Here is a 22,586-nt window from a genome sequence, read left to right as displayed (position 1 = left end):
AGATCATGTTATAGTGATGCGAAAGCGTGACTGAAAACACACTTCTGAGTGAACAGTTGTGATCTCTCGAATCTGACGAAGCGCTGATACACGAGTGTGTTAGCTAAACTAGCATTAGCTTCCCGCAGAAACCTATGATTTCCTACAGTACTAGTGTAAGTATATAATCAAGCCTTTAATCAAAACATGACAAACACACACGTGAAATGTGACACCAGTTTCTAAACGATTAGACTAATTAGGAAACCGAAGCATGATGTAAAAACTTTGCAAGCTTTGAGTTCAGGGAGTTTTATGACGGGTTCATGCGGAAGCTCGTTCCTGCCACTCAATCACACAGGATTCATCTGGTGAGATAATAAGTGTCTATTACTTTAATTCCTCCCTCTGGCTGCCCTTGATGAGAGGCAAAGCAGAAACACAACTGTGGGTGAACGGCTTCTTGAGGAGTCATCTTTGGCTCGGTCAGTCTGAGAGCCTGATTGGTTCCTGAGGCGGCGTGAGCGTGTGATTGGCTGAGCTTGTGTTTATGTAATGAGGAGGCAGTGTGTGTGTGTGTGTTTATGTCAAGAGGAGGCGGTGTGTGTGTGTGTGTGTGTGTGTGCTCATGTCATGAGGAGCCGGTGCACACACTGCAGCTGATGCTGAGACAGCACGAGGGAGTGTGTGTGTGTGTGTGTGTGTGCTCATGTCATGAGGAGCCGGTGCACACACTGCAGCTGATGCTGAGACAGCACGAGGGAGAGTGTGTGTGTGTGTGTGTGTGTGTGTGAGTGTGTGCTCATGTCATGAGGAGCCGGTGCACACACACTGCAGCTGATGCTGAGACAGCACGAGGGAGTGTGTGTGTGTGTGTGTGTGTGTGTGAGTGTGTGTGTGTGTGAGTGAGTGTATGTGTGTGTGTGTGTGTGTGTGTGTGTGTGTGTGTGCTCATGTCATGAGGAGCCGGTGCACACACTGCAGCTGATGCTGAGACAGCACGAGGGAGGGAGTGTGTGTGTGTGTGTGTGTGTGTGTGTGTGTGTGTGTGTGTGTGTGTGTTCATGTCATGAGGAGCCGGTGCACACACTGCAGCTGATGCTGAGACAGCACGAGGGAGTGTGTGTGTGTGTGTGTGTGTGTGTGCTCATGTCATGAGGAGCCGGTGCACACACTGCAGCTGATGCTGAGACAGCACGAGGGAGTGTGTGTGTGTGTGTGTGCTCATGTCATGAGGAGCCGGTGCACACACTGCAGCTGATGCTGAGACAGCACGAGGGAGAGTGTGTGTGTGTGTGTGTGTGTGTGTGAGTGTGTGCTCATGTCATGAGGAGCCGGTGCACACACACTGCAGCTGATGCTGAGACAGCACGAGGGAGTGTGTGTGTGTGTGTGTGTGTGAGTGTGTGTGTGTGTGAGTGAGTGTATGTGTGTGTGTGTGTGTGTGTGTGTGTGTGTGTGTGCTCATGTCATGAGGAGCCGGTGCACACACTGCAGCTGATGCTGAGACAGCACGAGGGAGGGAGTGTGTGTGTGTGTGTGTGTGTGTGTGTGTGTGTGTGTGTGTGTGTGTGTGTGTGTGTGTGTGTGTGTGTGTGTGTGTTCATGTCATGAGGAGCCGGTGCACACACTGCAGCTGATGCTGAGACAGCACGAGGGAGGGAGTGTGTGTGTGTGTGTGTGTGTGTGTGTGTGTGTGTGTGTGTGTGTGTGTGTTCATGTCATGAGGAGCCGGTGCACACACTGCAGCTGATGCTGAGACAGCACGAGGGAGGGAGTGTGTGTGTGTGTGTGTGTGTGTGTGTGTGTGTGTGTGTGTGTGTGTGTGTGTGTGTGTGTGTGTGTGTGTGCTCATGTCATGAGGAGCCGGTGCACACACTGCAGCTGATGCTGAGACAGCACGAGGGAGTGTGTTTGCTCCTGACCGCGAGCGCAGGGGATCATCACCTTCCCCACCAGCAGCGATCCGCTCTTCTGCTCCTCTTTCGCCTGAGAGAGGATCATGGGAAGGTTAATGAGAGAGGATCATGGGAAGGTTCATACACTGATGTGTGTGGTGTGTGTGAGTGCTCTGACCTTGACGAACGAGGGTGACGGGAAGGTGGCGAAGTCTGACGGCACACGCGCTCCGGGCCGCTGAGACACCACGTGCTGCGACACCTCAGCCTGGAACACACACACACACACACACACACACGATGGGGGAAGCGCTGACACACACCTGTGAGTGATCATCACACACACACACCATCACACTCACCTTCAGCTTATCCAGCGCTTCGCTGACAGAATTCAGTCTGGCCGTCTGTTCCAGCAACTGAGCGCTCGCACTCGCTGCACACACACACACACACACATTTATCAAACATTTTTGTTACAGAAGATTCTATGTCAAATAAATGCTGTTCTTTTGAACTTTCTCTTCATCAAAGAATCGCCTCAGTTACGCATGTAACCCTCCTTCCCTGAAGTACGGCGATGAGCATCATTACTCCAGGCTTCAGCAGCAGGTGCGAGCAATCATATCCACAGCTGCTCTGCCTCACACATATACTGTATATATAACGAGCAGCAGGTGCGACTGTACTTCAGCCTGTCGCTCAGGAGCCGAGCTTTGGTGTGGAGGAGCTGTGGCGTCTCCGTTCCCTCCTTCAGGGAACAAGGGTTGCATACGTAACCGAGGCGTTCCCTTTCAGTCGTGCACTCTCGATACGTTGATGACGACTGAGAGAATCCCTGCCCTCTTCCAGAGCCCTGTGTCACAGAGCTCAGATTCTACAGGACATTCAGAGGATTGAAGTTCCGTTTCCCTCAGAAACACCAACACAACATAACATCCGTTACTGTCCCGTGGTAACCCAAACAGTGGGATTACTGGATAGCACTGGGAAAGCGGGCCCTTCCCGCTGCGGAGGAGGAGTTATGTGGAGATGTGCATAGGACCAACCCCGTAGGGCTGCATAGGGAAAGACACAAGCTTCCGTTTAGTTACAGGATTCTCAAGGACTCGGCGGAGTATCCGATGGTGACGGAGGACTCAGGGTAACATTTTAAGCATTTGGCAGACGCTTTTATCCAAAGCAACTTACATTGCATTTTAAGATACACATTTTAAATTCTTATCAGTTCTTGGTTTCCCTGGGAATCGAACCCATGACCTTGGCGTTGCAAGCGCTAACGCTCTACTGTTTGAGCTACAGGGAAGCTTTATAGGAAAGCTTTACCCGTAGGAACTCTCTGGAGCAATAGCGCATGTCTTAGCGCAGCAAGCCGACACAAGCCGGTCCACTCAGTGTCTTCTACCCGTGTGAGGCGAGAACACAGGAGACCGGCTCTACACGAAGGCTATAGTATCTAGCGGACGTGTTAGGTGTCGCCCACCTCTACAGTGATCTGCTAGCTGGGCGCCACGAGCCAGCGCCCAGGAGGAGGGAAGGCACGCCCTGTGCTGGAGACAGCCTGTCCCTTCTGCTGGCCTCCGTAACAGATGAAGAGCTGTGCGAGACATGCGCTTCGCCATTAACATCTGACCGATAGTCTGTGAAGGCTCTGATTCGGGACACGCAGGTCCAAGATTGGCCTAACCCACCGCCTTTCTTCAATGAAGCAGGGGCTGTAAAACCCCGACCTCATATCGGCTGGAGGGACCAGGAATAGCGTTCGCCAGGAGGACTGCGATCTCCGCTCGCAAGACATGGGCATCTGACGAGCTCACAGATGGGAGCCGGGCGAACTGAATTGCATAGCCGAGCCTGAAGGTCCGATGAGCCAGCGAGAGGGGCTGGGAAGCGCTAGCCAGGCTCCCGGCGGCCGGTCCAGCGGGACCGCAGCGGGGCAGCGAGGGGCACACAGGGACCGGCTCGAGGGCTTCTGTGTCTGAGTGTGCAACAACTGACCCACGGTTGGGCCGAGGGTGCGTGAGGAGGTCTGGAGACTGGAGCCCGCTGGCGACGGAGGAGGATGGAGGGAGGGGGAGGGAGGGAGTGAAGCTTGTCTCTTCATCTCCCGAAAGGCAACTTACCCCAACTCCAAGTCGCCCATATTAGGGCTGTTAGCCTTACGTTTGCCGCTTGGTTTAGCGGGCTGGGACACAGGGGAATTCAGGAACCGAGGCTTGTCGGCATCCCGCATGTCAGCCACAGGTGGCGCTCCTGGACCACCAGCGCGGATATCGCACAGCCCAGAGACCGCGCCGTCAGCTTCGCGAGTGCCTTGGCCTGGTAAACCTGCAACAACGCCACAGCGTGTACGGCAGAGGCCGCTTCCCCACAAGCCAGAGAAGCCTTGCGGGTCCGAGCCGACGAGTACGAGCCCCCTTAGCGGCCCACCATCGAGGGGAGTGAGCGGGGAGTTACCAAGCCGGTTTCAGGCAGTGAAAGGTGTCGTCCACGAATTTGTAAGATCATCATGCACTTCCGGGAAGAAAGGCATGAGAACCAGCACGACCCGACCCCAGAAACCAATTGTCTGGCCTCGATGGTTCGGGACACACGAGCCCGGCACTCTCGGCGGCCCGCGGCAGACACGGACTGCCCCCGTTGGGCACTCTTCAGAAGAGCTCGGCTCCTCAGCGACAGGCAGAAGTGCAGTCGCACCTGCTGCTCGTTATTTATACAGTATATATATATATGTGTGTGTGAGGCAGAGCAGCTGTTGATATGCAAATGATTGCACGCCAATGTGCATTGGCTCGTTTGACTAGATTGGCTCTCTAGCGAGATTCCCTCAGTCGTTCGAGTGTACGACTGAACGGGAACCTGAAAAATTAAATGCATCACCACTGTGAAAAATTCAACACAAATATGAAGCTGTTTTCAACATTGATAACAATTTATAATAATAAATGTTTCTTGAGCATCAAATCATCATATCAGAGTGATTTCTGAAGGATCATGTGACACTGAAGACTGGAGTAATGATGCTGAAAATTCAGCTTAGAAAAAATACACATAAAAATACATGTAAAAACGGTAAGACCTAGACAGACAGATAGATGACCTGAGCTCTTGCCGCTGATGTCCACCACTTTGAGTCCGGCGCTCATCTTCAGCAGGTTCACCAGCATCAGATCTGTGCGGCGGCACAGAGACCCTGACGAAGCTCCCTCTCCCGCCGCTCCCATCACTCCCGTCATGTTCGGCACCGTCAGCGGCGGCAGCGCCGACAGCTGCACACGCATCTTCTCAGCCTGAGGGCGGAGGTCAGAGGTCAGGGGTCACACCGCACCTGTGTTCACGCTGTAATGGAGGCTTATAATGACCTTCAGTCTGTAGTTCTCGCTCTTCAGCTGCTTGATGGCGAGCCGCTGCACGTCGATCTGCTGTTTGAGGAGAGGAGAGTCCACGACCTGAACCGCACCCGAGACTCCGCCCACAGCAGGAGACACGCCCCCTGCAACACAACACACAACGGCTCGACAACGCAGTGTTTGTAAAGCGGGCATCAGTAGTGTAGTAGTGTGAAGCGGGCCTTCCCGTCTCTCTCTTCAATCCAACACTGAAGTGAGTTAACCTGCAGTTCCTCCACTGGCCACTAGAGGCCGGCTGCAGAAGAGACTCAGTCCCATAGACCCGCATGTTAAAATGGTCAACTTTACAGCAGAAATAAACATGTTTACAGCCTAGTGTTAAAAGTGGTTTTGGTCTATATCGCTAATGTTGCCCTTCATGATGACTGTGAGGAGGGTGAGGTTTTTTATAACTCATCCATTTAAGTTATATTAAGCCTTAAAATTCTGCATAATTAAGGGCGTGGCCACTTGAGTGACAGGTGGATTGACGCTGATGTCACTACTAGCCGTTTGTCTGCTAGTGTTAGCGTCACGTCACCTCAGCTAATCCGCCTCGCGGCACATGTTCGTTTATCCGGGAGTGACGCGCGGCCAAGATGGCGACGGCCGGCTCCGCCCACTTTGGGCTTCAGAAACGCTCTTCAGAAACACTACGGGTGACGTCACACACACTACACATATTATAAACAGTCTATGGTGTAAAAAAGAAGTAAAAACTAACAAAAAAAGTTAAAAGATTTAAACACTGTAAAAACTTGAAACAATGTAAAAAAAAAATACAAACACAAAAAAGTTAAAACTGTTAAAAGAAATTTAAATTTAAAAAGTTTAAAAACTGTAAAAAATGTTACAAAGTCAAAACTGTTAAAAAATAAAAAATAAAAATTTTCTTTACAAACATTTTATTTTTATAAATGTAACGACTGTAAAGAAAAAAGTACAAACTGTAAATTTTTTCTTAAAAAGAATGAAATGTAAAGTGTGGTACCTGGGCCGGATCCAGTGACGATGGAGGCGATGCCAGACGCCGGCGGCCCACGCAAGCCTTCGCCAGCTCGTGATTGGCTGCTGATCCTCTGCTTTAGCTCCGCCTTCTCTGACTCCAGCTGATCGATGTCCGCCTGCAGCGCGTCCATCGTCTCCTCAAACTCCCTGCAGAATCACACATGCATTAATTCGGCTTCGGTCAGCCCCTGTGAGAGCATGAGAGAGCCGGCGGCGAGCGCACTTCTCCTTCTTCTTCAGCAGGCCGAGCGCCTCGTCCAGTTTGGTCTGGATCTTCTCCACTCGCTCGTCGGCGTCTTTCGTTGACGTGTCCAGCTTCTTCTCCAGCAAACTCAGACGAACGCTGGCCTCGCTCAACTCCTCGCCCTGAGGCACAGAACACACACCTGCTCACTCACACACTCTTACACACAGGCAAACCAACATCTACTCAGACTCCTTCAACATTATCACAGTTTATTCGCTATAGTGGTGATAGAATATGAGCAGAACTCAGTGGATATTTGACTGGTTTTGTCCGTCCTTCTGTTAGACTCTCACACATGAATTATGTTGAATGTCTGTCAGCTGTTAAATTTAACTACACAATTAGATAATACCAGTTTAGCTCAACCAGTGACCAAGCAATGCTTCATGTTGTTCAGTCTGTGTGTAAAAAGAGCATTAGCAATTACAGAAAACACACTTCAGCAAAACATCATCAGCTCAAAGTGGCGGAATCATTTTTAATCCTTAATTTTTATATTAATATTTGGGTGTAATATGTCACAGTTTACTTTATTTTGCTCTCCTCACTCACACACATGAACTATAGTGTCCTGCACACACTAGGGAAACAATATCACACATTATATCTGGTGCCTGGTATAACAATAACTATATATGTGAGAAATGTTGAAGGTGTACTGAGTGTGACTGTAAATATATTGAGATTATTATATTGACTTATAACATTTCTCGCATATTATTGTTCTGTGATTCCTGACCTTGATTTTGAGGGATTTTTTCAGCTCTTTGATGACGGTCTCTCGATCCTCCAGTTTATTTCCCAAACCCTCGGCGTCCGTCATCTCGGCTCTCACCGCGGCCGCACGCATCTCCACCGGAGGACGCTGACACACACACACACACACACACACACACACACACACACCAGATGAGATGGGCAGGTTTAGGGGTCGGGTTAGTGTGTGTGTGTGTGTGTGTGTGTGAGTATGTGTGTGTGAGAGAGTTAGAGAGAGAGAGAGAGAGAGAGAGAGAGAGAGAGAGAGAGAGAGAGAGAGAGAGTGAGAGAGTGAGAGAGAGTGTGTGTGTGAGAGAGTGTGAGAGAGTGAGAGAGTGTGTGTGTGTGAGTGTGTGTACCGGGCGCTGCGGTCTCTCGGCGTCGTACTCTCCCTCCTGCATGGCGGTGGCCATCTTGTTCATGGTGGCGATGACGGCGCTGCAGGACTGGCGTAAACACTCGTACGCATCGAGTCCGTGAGAGCCGTAGACCTGCCGTCACACACACACACGGTTACTGGGCTTTGGCATCGTGTGCATTTAATGATTCAGATTCTGCTTATCAATTATGATTCCTAATTTCGATTCCAATAAGGTAAAAAACCAAGAACTTAGATATCATTCACATTTAGTCTTATTGCCAAAGCTGTAACTGCAGCTGAATATCATAAGCAGAAATCCTCAGCTGAAGAACACTTACAGGAGCGTTTGCCTGAGCGTTAAACACACCATAGAAGAACAACTAGCGGACTAATGTAAATATCAAGCGTTATTAAACACAATAAACACTCAGTGATCAAAAGAGAACAAATAAAAAATTTGCAATCGCAACAAATAGACACAACTGAACAAAGATACGATTGCAATAATCAGTGTTTTAAGATTTTCAGGTTCAGAAACTGTAATCAAATGTAAAATGACACTTTATAAGTAAAATATACATTACAAATATAGTTATAAAGTTATTCAGTGAAGAGCGAGTGGATGTTCTCTGTCTTCTGTTGTGTGATTAGTGTTAATAGAGACGGCAGGAATATTAGTGCTGTCACTTTAAGAGCTGCACGGATCCAATATACTGATACACGTGTGTGTGTGTGTGTGTGTGGCACTGAAAAGTGATGGAGTACTCGAGTCCTTATCCTCTGGACTCGTGACTCGACTTGGACTCGCGGACTGATGACTACTACTTGGACTCGGACTCGAGAATATAAAATCGGACTTGAGCATTCATCAAATGTTTCTGACTAAAAAGGTTATAAAAAATTGATATAAGATGTTACACTTTTCCTGTTTCGGGGTCCAAGACCGGCCGTGATCTATTTTTTACCCTCACAGACACTGCTGCCGCTCGCTCTCCTTGCTTGACAACACACTCACTGACGTCACTCACTTTACGCCGCATTCTCGTGAGAGAGTTAACGTAACACTCATTTAACACTAGATAAGTTCCTCTACATCTAATCAGCCATTTCGATTTTGGCACGCTTTGCAGCAGCTGAGCTGACCACTAAGGAGCGAATGTACAGTGACGTGACATTTAAAGGTACCAGATTTAAACTGCTTTCGAGCTATGGCCGGCGCTGAGCCAAAATCGGACGCGCTCAGCGCTTAATCCCGCTTATCATGCAATAACACAATTAAGTTTATTTTAGCTAACAAACTAGGCGGCGACCTTGACCATGTCACACATCGCAACCACTCTTTTCCTGCGGAGTTACAACTGCTTATAGCAATGCATTTTCTGGGTTTTTTTTGCCACAGTTACATTGGGATTTAGTTTGCTTTTCAAAATTGTTTTTCTTTTACCATATTCGTCAAGAAGAATGCATTTCTCCTCCTCTGTCCAATTAGGCTTTCTTTTTTGTTTTCTTTATCCATTCCAGTTGACTGATCATCCAAAAATGTATTTAAACAATTAAATAAATAATCGTGCCACAGCTAGTTGACAATGATTTGAACTAAGGTCAAAGGCAATTCTAGTGATATCATACACATTTCTAGCTGCAAGAAAGAGTGCCTGAAAAATGTTGCTTGATTTGGCTTAAGTGTATATAATTTCGACTCTGACTCGAACACGGGACTCGAGACTCGACTCGGACTTGGACTCGGACTCGAACACTGGGACTCGAGACTCGACTCGGACTTGAACTCAGGTAATGGTGACTCGACTCGGACTCTTCTTTGGTGACTCGGACTTGGACTCGGACTCGAGACTCGACTCGGACTCTTCTTTGGTGACTCGGACTTGGACTCGGACTCGAACACTGGGACTCGAGACTCGACTCGGACTCGACAGTTGGTGACTCGACTCAGGCTTGAACTCAGGTAATGGTGACTCGACTCGGACTCGACTCGGACTCGACAGTTGGTGACTCGACTCAGGCTTGAACTCAGGTATTGGTGACTCGACTCGGACTCGACTCGGACTCGACAGTTGGTGACTCGACTCGGACTTGAACTCAGGTAATGGTGACTCGACTCGGACTCGACTCGGACTCTTCTTTGGTGACTCGGACTCGAACACTGGGACTCGAGACTCGACTCGGACTCGACAGTTGGTGACTCGACTCGGACTTGAACTCAGGTATTGGTGACTCGACTCGGACTCGACAGTTGGTGACTCGACTCGGACTTGAACTCAGGTAATGGTGACTCGACTCGGACTCGACTCGGACTCTTCTTTGGTGACTCGGACTCGAACACTGGGACTCGAGACTCGACTCGGACTCGACAGTTGGTGACTCGACTCAGACTTGAACTCAGGTATTGGTGACTCGACTCGGACTCGACTCGGACTCTTCTTTGGTGACTCGGACTTGGACTCGGACTCGAACACTGGGACTCGAGACTCGACTCGGACTCGACAGTTGGTGACTCGACTCGGACTTGAACTCAGGTATTGGTGACTCGACTCGGACTCTTCTTTGGTGACTCGGACTTGGACTCGGACTCGAACACTGGGACTCGAGACTCGACTCGGACTCGACAGTTGGTGACTCGACTCAGGCTTGAACTCAGGTAATGGTGACTCGACTCGGACTCGACTCGGACTCGACAGTTGGTGACTCGACTCGGACTTGAACTCAGGTAATGGTGACTCGACTCGGACTCGACAGTTGGTGACTCGACTCAGAGTTGAACTCAGGTAATGGTGACTCGACTCGGACTCGACTCGGACTCTTCTTTGGTGACTCGGACTTGGACTCGGACTCGAACACTGGGACTCGAGACTCGACTCGGACTTGAACTCAGGTAATGGTGACTCGACTCGGACTCTTCTTTGGTGACTCGGACTTGGACTCGACTCGACTCGGACTCTTCTTTGGTGACTCGGACTTGGACTCGGACTCGAACACTGGGACTCGAGACTCGACTCGGACTCGACAGTTGGTGACTCGACTCGGACTTGAACTCAGGTATTGGTGACTCGACTCGGACTCTTCTTTGGTGACTCGGACTTGGACTCGGACTCGAACATTGGGACTCGAGACTCGACTCGGACTCGACAGTTGGTGACTCGACTCAGGCTTGAACTCAGGTAATGGTGACTCGACTCGGACTCGACTCGGACTCGACAGTTGGTGACTCGACTCGGACTTGAACTCAGGTAATGGTGACTCGACTCGGACTCTTCTTTGGTGACTCGGACTCGAACACTGGGACTCGAGACTCGACTCGGACTCGACAGTTGGTGACTCGCCTACAACACTGCTGAAAACAGTTGATTTGTTTAAAGTCATATGGAAATGCTCACAGAGGAATCGGGATTTAAAAGTTATAACAGAATGTGATTCCGGACCCGAGCTGTTGCTGGCACAGAGCGGCGAGCGTGAGGCGCTGATGATGATGATGATGCGTGCGGGGGTGTACCTGCTCCACCGCTTTAAACGTCACGTCCTCCAGTGTGAGAGCCGCCAGTCCCTCGGGCTCGGGCATCGGCGCGATCATCTGAGCCCCGGCCGCCGCCACCTCCTGCAGGACGGCCACCACACGGGTCAGGTGCTTCCGGCAGTCCGACAGCGCCTCGCACACCTGCAACACACACACACACACACACACATCATGAGCAGAGCGGGGGAACTGCAACACACATCATCAGGCCGACAGCGCCTCGCACACCTGCAACACACACATCATCAGGCCGGGGGAACTCACTGAGGAAAGTAGTGCGTTACAATACTGCGTTACTACATTAAAGGGGTCATATAATGGTACATGCACTTTTACAAGTTGATTGTACTGAAATGTGTGTTGGCAGTGTCTGTACACAACCATCATATAATGATAAAAATCTATTTAGTTTTTTTGTTTAATCTCCTTATATGTTTTCCCCTGCCTCAGATCGAGCCGTTCGACCGTGTGACGTCACTAGATCGGACGCCCCTCCCAGTGTTGATTGACAGCAGCGTTTAAACACAGCCCCGCCCTGAGCGAGCTGTCATCATAGTCCGCTAGTGTTGATACGCTGGAGCAGAATGGCGTCTAAGCGATTGTGGTGTTCTGTTCTTGGGTGTAATAACGAACACAGTCATTTTAATGTTCCTAAATCCGAACCACTGAAGACGCAGTGGCTGAGTTTGTTTTCGAAGGGAATATTCCCCACGAGCAACGTCAATGCTCTCATGTTTGCGCGAATCATTTCTCACCAGACTGCTTTATAAACGAGGGTCAGTATAAAGCTGGTTTTGCTAAGAAGCTGCTCCTGAATAAAGGATCGGTACCAGCTATTCGTGTTCCTGCTGAACCTCCAGAAGAAGTGAGTGTAAGTTTTATTACCCTTTATATTAATCTTTGCAAATCGCTTGCACGCTTCACGATGTAAACTAAGGTTTACACTCAGGGTACATTACGGCATGTTTTCAAGACGACGTTCTTAATATAATTCATAATCCCATGTTTATAATGAACAACGCGTTATGGTTATTGTGTTATTACAAACTGAGTACGTATACATCAGTAAACACACAGCGTTCGTACGTCTCACTAAGTAACGTTACCCTGCCAGTACACAAAGATACATCAGTGACATTACGTTAACCAACCATTCAGAAACGTCCTGTTCAAGCCTTAACTGTCGAACTTCTTTGCCGCCGTCATCTTGTTCCGGTTCCGACTCCGGTTCAAACTGATATGGTAGCACAGATGTGTCCTCAGACACTCCCGCTGCCATTCTCTCTCCAAAATATACCCTCAACTGTTGTCAAGGCAACACTCCATGTGTGATGTGTCAAAGCGCCCGCAGAACAGAGGGGCGGAGTCAGCGGAGCTCATTATCATTTAAAGGCACATGCACTGAAACGGCGTGCTGAAAACAGAGCTGTTTTTGACCAGGTAAAATTAGTGTTGTCTTACAATACTAATGAGAATTTTTAATAAAAGTATATTATTTTCATTTAGACCCTAAAGAATCAAATTAACTTGTATGAAAATGGCATTATATGACCCCTTTAAAAAGTGACTAATTGCGTTACTTAGTTACTCTTTTAGAAAAGTAATGTGTTACAATTTGTGCAAGTGAGATGACTAAATGCTCACATTTAGTCTAGAACTACAATAACCATCATGTTCACACACTCTCACACACACACACACACACACACACACTCACACACACACACACACACCTGAGGCTGGAAGGTAAGCGCGGCAGGGATCCCAGGTGCGTCGGTTCCAGGCATCCGCCGGCGGATCTTCTTGCAGAACTGGCGAATGTCCCCGCAGGAAGTGTTCAGGTCCTTCAGGAGCACCGTAAGCCCCGCCCCTTCCTGTCCCGGCTGCAGGAAGGCCCGCAGACGCCCGACCTCTGACCCCACGCAGTCCAGCGCGCTCTGGGTGAACTGCAGGCACAGATGACCATGAGTCTGGCTCACACACTCCCACACCTTCACTTATAGCAGAGGTCATTACAACTAAAACTATTGCTGAAGTAAAATAAAACATAAATATGTACTAACATGAAGTACTGAACAGGATCATTATTATTAACTTACACTAAAATGAAATCTATAAAAACGTTTCGCTTCCTGAAATAAAATAAGCTAGTTTTAGTAATAAAACTGCTAAAATTAAAGCTGAAATAAAACATAATAAGAACTTTATTATAAACATTTAAATGTGGCAAAAAAAACTAAAACTTTAACTAAAATTCAGACCTGCAAACTCCTCAGAGTAAAAAAGGTGACAGTGTGGCGCGGGGGGGGGGGGGGGGGGGGGGGGGGGGCGGGGGGGGTGGTTACAGTTACATGGTTACAGTTACAGTTATGTTGTTCTGGATGAACACTATACTGTATATATAATTATCATAGGATTGGCAAAGGAGAAAAAAGGCAGTTAAATATAAATGAACCATGATGAGCAACACATTTGTTACTGTATTTATTATTCTTTGTTAATAAAAATACAGCTGTTCGTTGTTTGTTCATATTACTTCACAGTGCATTAGGCTAACTAATGTTAACAAATATAACTTTTAATTGTAATAAGGCTACTAGTAAATAGTGAAATTAACATTACCAAAGATTAATAAATGCTATTTATATATAAAGATTAAGAAGTGCAGTTTATGAATAGTTAATATTAACTAGTTTGTTGTTATAGATTTGTTATACACCGATTCAGATCTCTTTTGAAGAGACAGATGTTGGACAGATCAGTTATTTTAACCATTCATAAAAGTAAATCGGTTCAAATGAGTCATTAGTTTGCGAATCGGACGTGCCATTAGCTGACACACACGGCACGCGTTGTGTGATTATCCCAGCAGATAAGGACATCGCACAAGATTTGTCTCAACTCTCAACACAGAAAACATTTAATCACTGGATAGGTTTTTTGTTTATTGAAAATGTGGTTTATGTCAGCTGAATGTGCGGAAAGCTTTTCAGAGAGGATAGGGCAATTTTAGTAGGCTGCAATTCACACCCAGCGGTAATTCAGGAAAAAAAATCTCCACGTGAAACTTTGGTCTTTTGATCTTTTACTATCGTGTCACTTCTCAATAGATTTTGATTAATATGCGCGATAGAGGGAGAGCAAGGCAGTTTGAATACAGTGAGAGTGCGCGCGCGCGCGCGACCGGCTCTCTCTCTCTCTCTCTCTATATATATATATATATATATATATATATGCTCGACTTCTTTCAGCGCCCTGTCACGAGCGCAGCATAACAAAGCGGTAGCTAACCTTAATTGAATCAAGCAAACAACTAGATGTTGTTTTTGCTCCAAAAAAGCTTGATTTACCTCGAATTTCACATAAGATTCCTTCACGTTCTGAGTTTCCATCAGACTCGCGTGGTAGCCAGGTGTCTCATCCAATGGCGATTCTGACGCAAGTGCTAAGATTCCGATTGGCCAAGAGAAAAAGTACTAAGATTCCGATTGGCCCAGAGAAATGTCAATTATAAGAATTATCCAATAATGTTTCGCAATTCTAGCCTGCGTGCAGATTAAGGGCAGCCTACACCCCCCCCACCCCACCCCCCAAAAAACTCTCCGGTTCTACGCGATTCACGTGAATGACCCAAATGACCAAGAAAACGGCGATTATCGCCGAAAAGCGACAAGTTTGCAGGTCTGAAAATTATAATGTAAATAAAAATATGTTCAGTCAGAAACAACTAGAGCAGAGCGATTCACAGCGAACGACTCTCTTAATGATTCGCTCTGATGCCGGTGATTCACTTCTGATTCTACTCAGTGATTGGCTGATGATGCGGGTGACTGACTCAGTGATTGGCTGATTGGCTGATGATGCGGGTGACTCTGACTCAGTGATTGGCTGTGATGATGCGGGTGACTCTTTTCAGTGATTGGCTGTGATGATGCGGGTGACTCTGACTCAGTGATTGGCTGATGATGCGGGTGACTCTTTTCAGTGATTGGCTGATGATGCGGGTGACTGACTCAGTGATTGGCTGATTGTCTGTGATGCGGGTGACTCTTTTCAGTGATTGGCTATGATGATGCGGGTGACTCTTTTCAGTGATTGGCTGATGATGCGGGTGACTCTTTTCAGTGATTGGCTGATGATGCGGGTGACTGACTCAGTGATTGGCTGATTGTCTGTGATGCGGGTGACTCTGACTCAGTGATTGGCTGATGATGCGGGTGACTCTGACTCAGTGATTGGCTGATTGGCTGTGATGCGGGTGACTGACTCAGTGATTGGCTGATGATGCGGGTGACTGACTCAGTGATTGGCTGATGATGCGGGTGACTGACTCAGTGATTGGCTGATGATGCGGGTGACTCTGACTCAGTGATTGGCTGTGATGATGCGGGTGACTCTGACTCAGTGATTGGCTGATTGGCTGTGATGATGCGGGTGACTGACTCAGTGATTGGCTGATTGGCTGTGATGATGTGGGTGACTGACTCAGTGATTGGCTGATTGGCTGATGATGCGGGTGACTGACTCAGTGACTGGCTGATGATGCGGGTGACTCTGACTCAGTGACTGGCTGATGATGCGGGTGACTCTGACTCAGTGACTGGCTGATGATGCGGGTGACTCTGACTCAGTGATTGGCTGTGATGATGCGGGTGACTCTGACTCAGTGATTGGCTGTGATGATGCGGGTGACTCTGACTCAGTGATTGGCTGTGATGATGCGGGTGACTGACTCAGTGATTGGCTGATTGGCTGTGATGATGTGGGTGACTCTGACTCAGTGATTGGCTGATTGGCTGATGATGCGGGTGACTGACTCAGTGATTGGCTGTGATGATGCGGGTGACTCTGACTCAGTGATTGGCTGTGATGATGCGGGTGACTGACTCAGTGATTGGCTGATTGGCTGTGATGATGTGGGTGACTCTGACTCAGTGATTGGCTGATTGGCTGATGATGCGGGTGACTGACTCAGTGATTGGCTGATGATGCGGGTGACTCTGACTCAGTGATTGGCTGATAGTCTGTGATGCGGGTGACTAACTCAGTGATTGGCTGATAGTCTGTGATGCGGGTGACTCTGACTCAGTGACTGGCTGATGATGCGGGTGACTCTGACTCAGTGACTGGCTGATGATGCGGGTGACTGACTCAGTGACTGGCTGATGATGCGGGTGACTCTGACTCAGTGATTGGCTGATAGTCTGTGATGCGGGTGACTCTAACTCAGTGATTGGCTGATAGTCTGTGATGCGGGTGACTCTGACTCAGTGACTGGCTGATGATGCGGGTGACTCTGACTCAGTGATTGGCTGATAGTCTGTGATGCGGGTGACTCTGACTCAGTGACTGGCTGATGATGCGGGTGACTCTGACTCAGTGACTGGCTGATGATGCGGGTGACTGACTCAGTGACTGGCTGATGATGCGGGTGACTCTGACTCAGTGATTGGCTGATAGTCTGTGATGCGGGTGACTCTGACTCAGTGATTGGCTGATAGTCTGTGATGCGGGTGACTCTGACTCAGTGACTGGCTGATGATGCGGGTGACTCTGACTCAGTGACTGGCTGATGATGCGGGTGACTCTGACTCAGTGATTGGCTGATAGTCTGTGATGCGGGTGACTCTGACTCAGTGATTGGCTGATAGTCTGTGATGCGGGTGACTCTGACTCAGTGACTGGCTGATGATGCGGGTGACTCTGACTCAGTGACTGGCTGATGATGCGGGTGACTGACTCAGTGACTGGCTGATGATGCGGGTGACTCTGACTCAGTGATTGGCTGTGATGATGCGGGTGACTCTGACTCAGTGATTGGCTGTGATGATGCGGGTGACTCTGACTCAGTGATTGGCTGTGATGATGCGGGTGACTCTGACTCAGTGATTGGCTGATGATGCGGGTGACTCTGACTCAGTGATTGGCTGATGATGCGGGTGACTGACTCAGTGATTGGCTGATTGGCTGTGATGATGTGGGTGACTCTGACTCAGTGATTGGCTGATTGGCTGATGATGCGGGTGACTCTGACTCAGTGACTGGCTGATGATGCGGGTGACTCTGACTCAGTGACTGGCTGATGATGCGGGTGACTGACTCAGTGACTGGCTGATGATGCGGGTGACTCTGACTCAGTGATTGGCTGATTGGCTGATGATGCGGGTGACTCTGACTCAGTGATTGGCTGATTGGCTGATGATGCGGGTGACTCTGACTCAGTGATTGGCTGATTGGCTGATGATGTGGGTGACTCTGACTCAGTGATTGGCTGATTGTCTGTGATGCGGGTGACTCTGACTCAGTGATTGGCTGATTGGCTGATGATGCGGGTGACTCTGACTCAGTGATTGGCTGATTGTCTGTGATGCGGGTGACTCTGACTCAGTGATTGGCTGATTGTCTGTGATGCGGTGACTCTGAGTCAGTGACTGGCTGATGATGCGGGTGACTCTGACTCAGTGATTGGCTGATTGTCTGTGATGCGGGTGACTCTGACTCAGTGATTGGCTGATGATGCGGGTGACTGACTCAGTGATTGGCTGATGATGCGGGTGACTCGGACTCAGTGATTGGCTGATTGTCTGTGATGCGGGTGACTCTGACTCAGTGATTGGCTGATGATGCGGGTGACTGACTCAGTGATTGGCTGATTGGCTGATGATGTGGGTGACTCTGACTCAGTGATTGGCTGATGATGTGGGTGACTCTGACTCAGTGATTGGCTGATTGTCTGTGATGCGGGTGACTCTGACTCAGTGATTGGCTGATGATGCGGGTGACTCTGACTCAGTGATTGGCTGATGATGCGGGTGACTCTGACTCAGTGATTGGCTGATTGTCTGTGATGCGGGTGACTCTGACTCAGTGATTGGCTGATGATGCGGGTGACTCTGACTCAGTGATTGGCTGATTGGCTGATGATGTGGGTGACTCTGACTCAGTGATTGGCTGATGATGCGGGTGACTCTGACTCAGTGATTGGCTGATTGTCTGTGATGCGGGTGACTCTGACTCAGTGATTGGCTGATGATGTGGGTGACTCTGACTCAGTGATTGGCTGATTGGCTGATGATGCGGGTGACTCTGACTCAGTGATTGGCTGATTGGCTGATGATGCGGGTGACTCTGACTCAGTGATTGGCTGATGATGCGGGTGACTCTGACTCAGTGATTGGCTGATTGGCTGATGATGCGGGTGACTCTGACTCAGTGATTGGCTGATTGGCTGATGATGCGGGTGACTCTGACTCAGTGATTGGCTGATGATGCGGGTGACTCTGACTCAGTGATTGGCTGATTGGCTGATGATGCGGGTGACTCTGACTCAGTGATTGGCTGATGATGCGGGTGACTCTGATTCAGTGATTGGCTGATTGGCTGATGATGCGGGTGACTCTGACTCAGTGATTGGCTGATGATGCGGGTGACGCACCTTGATGTGGTCGGCCAGCTGTGTGCTGCAGTCCTCGGGCTGTTCGGACAGGTGAACGCTGTACAGTTGCTGCAAGAACAGACATTCAGCACTGAATCACACACTCCACTGCTATATTACATGACCACATTACTGCCCTCATGTGTGTGAGTGTGTGTACCTGGTAGAATCTGATGGCTTTGGTGAGCGGCTCCACCAGCACGGTCTCATCCAGCTGGTCCTTATGCAGCAGGTCTATGAGGAAGTCCAGCGAGCGCTCGTGAACGCTCATCTCCGAGTACAGCGTGCCCATGCGCTTGTACACCTCCACGCCGCACTGGCTCAGAGCGCTGCACACACACACACACACACACACAGAACATTAGACTCCACTATAGCAGGTGTGGGTAGGGTTCTGCTTCATAGAAGATGATATCTGGTAACACTTTACAATAAGGTTCATTAGCTAACATTAGTTAACAACCTTAGAACTAATAATGAACTGCACTTATACAGCATTTATTAAATCTGTTAATGTTAAATTCAACATTTACTAATACTTTATTAAAATCTTGTTAACATTAGTTAATGCACTGTAAACTAACATGAACAAACAAAGAACAGCTTTATGTTTTTTTTTAACTAACAGTAAAGATGAACACATACTGTAACACACGTATTGCTCATGGTTAGGTCATGCTAGTTAATACATCAGCTAATGCTAACTGATGAACCCTATTGTGAAGTGTTACGACATGTCGGAGAGTGTTGGTAAACTGCTTGGGTTGCCATTGCCGTCCATTGTATGACGGACTGAGACATGTTTCAAACGACCTTCTTTTATGTTCCACAGAAGACAGAAGGTCATTCAGGTTTGAGACGGCGTGAAGGAGAGTAAACGATGGCAGAATCATCATCATCTCTAGGTGAATTACCTCCTCAATACCCATTTAAAACCCAGCAATCTCTGTCTCATCAATAATCAGTCTGTAATATATAACCAATTCAGGTGCAGCATCTGCTGTTGTAGCCTAAGAGTTTATGTGTAATAAAACGTTGATTGATGACCACATTAACTATTTAAAGTCCCCCTGTGGTGAAACTCCAGCTTTTAATGTTGTTTATGTGTCTATGTGGTGTTATTAATACGCTTTAAGACACACCATGTGTAAGTTCATAAGTCGACAGCATTGCTGAGTATTTTCTGCTTTAAACTGCAGTGAACCAAAGACAGTCTCAAAAACACGGTTTGAAATCGCTGGTGTTTCTGACGTCACAAACGACCTTGTAACCAATCAGATCAACGTGTGATCGTCAACCAGTGGATCTCTGAGTGAGTGAGTGAGTGGAGGCGGGGCTCATTTGCATATTCAGAACCGCGCATACTAAATGAGGCACGGGTGTCGAGTTACATTCAAGATATTTTAAGGCAAATGTAATTTTGGAGATGAAAGCTGCGTTGTCAGGGGCCAATGCTCGCCCACAGGGGGACTCTCCTCATCAGCTGTTATATGAAGTGCAGTGTTGCTGACGGACACGTACAGCTCGTATTTATGCAGCGTGGCCTGAAGCAGCGTCAGGGAATAAACCAGACCCGAGGCAAAGCTCAGCTGTTCTCCAGCGGCGCCACGGAGTCCAGATCGCTCCACAGAGCCGGTCAGATCGAACTTCTCCTGCGCCTGCTTGCTGATCAGCTCCGCCTGGCACACACAAACACAGCAAACACAACGCTCTGAGGCTCATCACAGCGGGAGACATGCATTCACACACACCAACCAACAACTGCTTCAGGAACTCACTATGGTGAACATAAACAGCAGAGAAAGACAACCATGTGTATCAGTACATCAGATCAGTGCACTAGCCTGAACCCTTGCTGCTCTCTGGGCATTTGTGTCTGGAGAGTTTTACGGGTTTTTTAATTTATTTGTTTCTTCATCGGAATGGTACGAAACTTGGTAAAGGTTTTGGCACTTGCTGTGAACACACACATAAATCATGGACATGATTCGAACAGGTTAAATAGTCCTGAATATAACAGTCACACTTGTGTTTCTGGCGGTCAGAAACGAGCGCATTGGAAATGAATGGAGAGTTTCCTCTAGTGGAAGCGTGTGGAACTGCAGCCGAACACACTCTCACTGAACGCTCGTTTACTGAGATCAAGATCATATTTAGAGCACGACTTCTTTAGATTTATGGTTTTGATTTACTTGCATTTTTAGAGTAAAACGTGATTTAGAAAATTTATTTTTTATATAAAAATTGAAAATAGTATTTTTGTGCATTTTTCATAACAATACATGTACAATTCTGTAACTTTTTTTAAAGTCACTTTTTAAAACGTCCACTTCAGCAATAATCTGCCGAGTGTCGTCTTTGAGGAGAGATCGAGCTTCAGTCTGTCGCTCTAAAGCGTTCAGGATTCTCCACAGTTTAACATGGAAACGTCGTTTTCAGGTCTATGCTCAAAAACTGAATAAATTGAGTATAAATACAGCGTAAATATAATTTAATAATCCCCTAAAAATACAAAATATTAAATAAAAAACATTATCGTACTAAAATATAGTACATTAATTTCACTGATTGGGTCATTTCGACCGATAGCGCAGAGCACCGGTGTGTAAATGCTGCCTAATTTTCCCAGAATCCCCACCCGAGTCCCGAACAGCAGTGATGTCATTGATATGTGTGCATTGAGGATGTGTGTGAGGGAGCGGCACCTTGCAGATGAGTCTGGGGATCAGGAGCAACACCAGGATGCAGTCGTGGTCTCCTCCGTGCCTCAGGAACGACTCCGGCATGAAGGACGTCAGCAGAGACACCTGGCGGTTCGCTTGGTTCACCTCCATCTTACGCAGCTCCATCTCGATGGCCTACACACACACACACACACACACGAAATCATGATGAAAAATATTCGCTGATGACCTTTTCTTCCATGACTAAGACGAGACGATAATAACTTGCAATATCGTTGATGAAAAAAGACGAGACTAAACCGTAGTTAACAAATGAAAGCATGACTGAAACCTCTCTTTCTGCATCACAGACTGTGTTTAACTCGCCGCTACGAGCTTCACGCGTGCGCTCGCCAGAGCTCAAGAATGGAAATCCCCCAATCAGAGCGTCTCTGCTAAAAGGACACGTTTTCTACCCGATGTTTTGAGTCTGGCAGCGTGGCTCTCTACACTGAGGAAGACAGTGAGACCCAGACGAGCCTGTGAGACCCAGACGAGCCTGTGAGACCCAGACGAGCCTGTGAGACCCAGACGACCCAGACGAGCCTGTGAGACCCAGACGAGCCTGTGAGACCCAGACGAGCCTGTGAGACCCAGACGAGCCTGTGAGACCCAGACGAGCCTGTGAGACCCAGACGAGCCTGTGAGCCGGCGCTCTCCGTCTCCGTCAGGTTAATTTATGAAAACATCAGGAAACTAGATTAGATGAAATAAACCTAATTTGACACTCACACTCTCTCTCTCACACACACACACACTCTCTCTCTCTCTCTCTCTCTCTCTCTCACACACACACACACACAGGCTAACGGTACCTTGGCGTAAGCTTTGGTCTCTGCGAACTTGATCTTGAAGTCGAAGAGTTCTGCCGCCGGCTGCTGAAGCTCAGCTGAGCTGCTCTGCTGATTGGTCAACTCTCGGTTCACTTCCTGTTCACACACAGGAGAAGACATGCTCACGTGTGTGTGTGACAGCAGCAGGAGTGTGTGTGACAGCAGCAGGAGTGTGTGTGACCTGCAGGTGTGTGTGACAGCAGCAGGAGTGTGTGTGACCTGCAGGTGTGTGTGACAGCAGGAGTGTGTGTGACCTGCAGGTGTGTGTGACAGCAGCAGGAGTGTGTGTGACAGCAGGAGTGTGTGTGACCTGCAGGTGTGTGTGTGTGTGAGAGTGTGTGTGACCTGCAGGTGTGTGGTGAGCTCCCGGTATTTGCTGATGGTGTGTGTGACAGCAGTGTGTGTGTGTGAGTGTGTGTGTGTGTGTG

The 22,586-nt window shown here is 48.3% G+C and overlaps 1 protein-coding gene and 1 long non-coding RNA gene across 5 annotated transcripts in view; one reads left to right on the top strand and one right to left on the bottom strand.

Moving 5' to 3' along the window:
- Nucleotides 1–397: 397 nt before the first annotated feature.
- LOC130071057 (uncharacterized) lies at nucleotides 398–1,488 on the top strand. Of its 2 annotated transcripts, XR_008803952.1 has the most exons (4): nucleotides 398–507; nucleotides 577–842; nucleotides 886–1,359; nucleotides 1,403–1,488. It is a non-coding gene; the product is annotated as an uncharacterized LOC130071057 (long non-coding RNA). The 2 variants fall into 2 exon arrangements; XR_008803951.1 differs by lacking the exon at nucleotides 577–842 and having other exon boundaries at nucleotides 398–531; nucleotides 1,185–1,359.
- A 264-nt stretch (nucleotides 1,489–1,752) lies between these two features.
- dctn1a (dynactin 1a) overlaps nucleotides 1,753–22,586 on the bottom strand; it is a 53,146-nt gene continuing 32,312 nt past the window's right edge. For all 3 annotated transcript variants that reach the window (XM_056235661.1, XM_056235658.1, XM_056235659.1), the window contains 16 exons: nucleotides 22,141–22,254; nucleotides 21,308–21,460; nucleotides 20,124–20,281; nucleotides 18,763–18,931; nucleotides 18,603–18,671; nucleotides 12,901–13,113; nucleotides 11,147–11,308; nucleotides 7,637–7,768; nucleotides 7,261–7,386; nucleotides 6,498–6,640; nucleotides 6,258–6,421; nucleotides 5,240–5,370; nucleotides 4,978–5,167; nucleotides 2,240–2,313; nucleotides 2,056–2,145; nucleotides 1,753–1,968 (listed from right to left, as the gene is read on the bottom strand). In XM_056235661.1, the coding sequence (XP_056091636.1) occupies nucleotides 1,831–1,968; nucleotides 2,056–2,145; nucleotides 2,240–2,313; nucleotides 4,978–5,167; nucleotides 5,240–5,370; nucleotides 6,258–6,421; nucleotides 6,498–6,640; nucleotides 7,261–7,386; nucleotides 7,637–7,768; nucleotides 11,147–11,308; nucleotides 12,901–13,113; nucleotides 18,603–18,671; nucleotides 18,763–18,931; nucleotides 20,124–20,281; nucleotides 21,308–21,460; nucleotides 22,141–22,254 (2,226 nt within the window). In that variant the 3' untranslated portion in view covers nucleotides 1,753–1,830. The remainder of the gene's footprint in view (nucleotides 1,969–2,055; nucleotides 2,146–2,239; nucleotides 2,314–4,977; nucleotides 5,168–5,239; nucleotides 5,371–6,257; nucleotides 6,422–6,497; nucleotides 6,641–7,260; nucleotides 7,387–7,636; nucleotides 7,769–11,146; nucleotides 11,309–12,900; nucleotides 13,114–18,602; nucleotides 18,672–18,762; nucleotides 18,932–20,123; nucleotides 20,282–21,307; nucleotides 21,461–22,140; nucleotides 22,255–22,586) is intronic.

This window comes from Rhinichthys klamathensis, unplaced genomic scaffold, assembly GCF_029890125.1.
Source record: "Rhinichthys klamathensis goyatoka isolate OS25496 unplaced genomic scaffold, OSU_Roscu_1.1 h1tg000429l_1, whole genome shotgun sequence".
Lineage (NCBI taxonomy): Eukaryota > Metazoa > Chordata > Actinopteri > Cypriniformes > Leuciscidae > Rhinichthys > Rhinichthys klamathensis.
The sequence above is the reverse complement of the archived record's forward strand: the minus strand, read 5'-3'. Positions and strand labels throughout refer to the sequence as shown.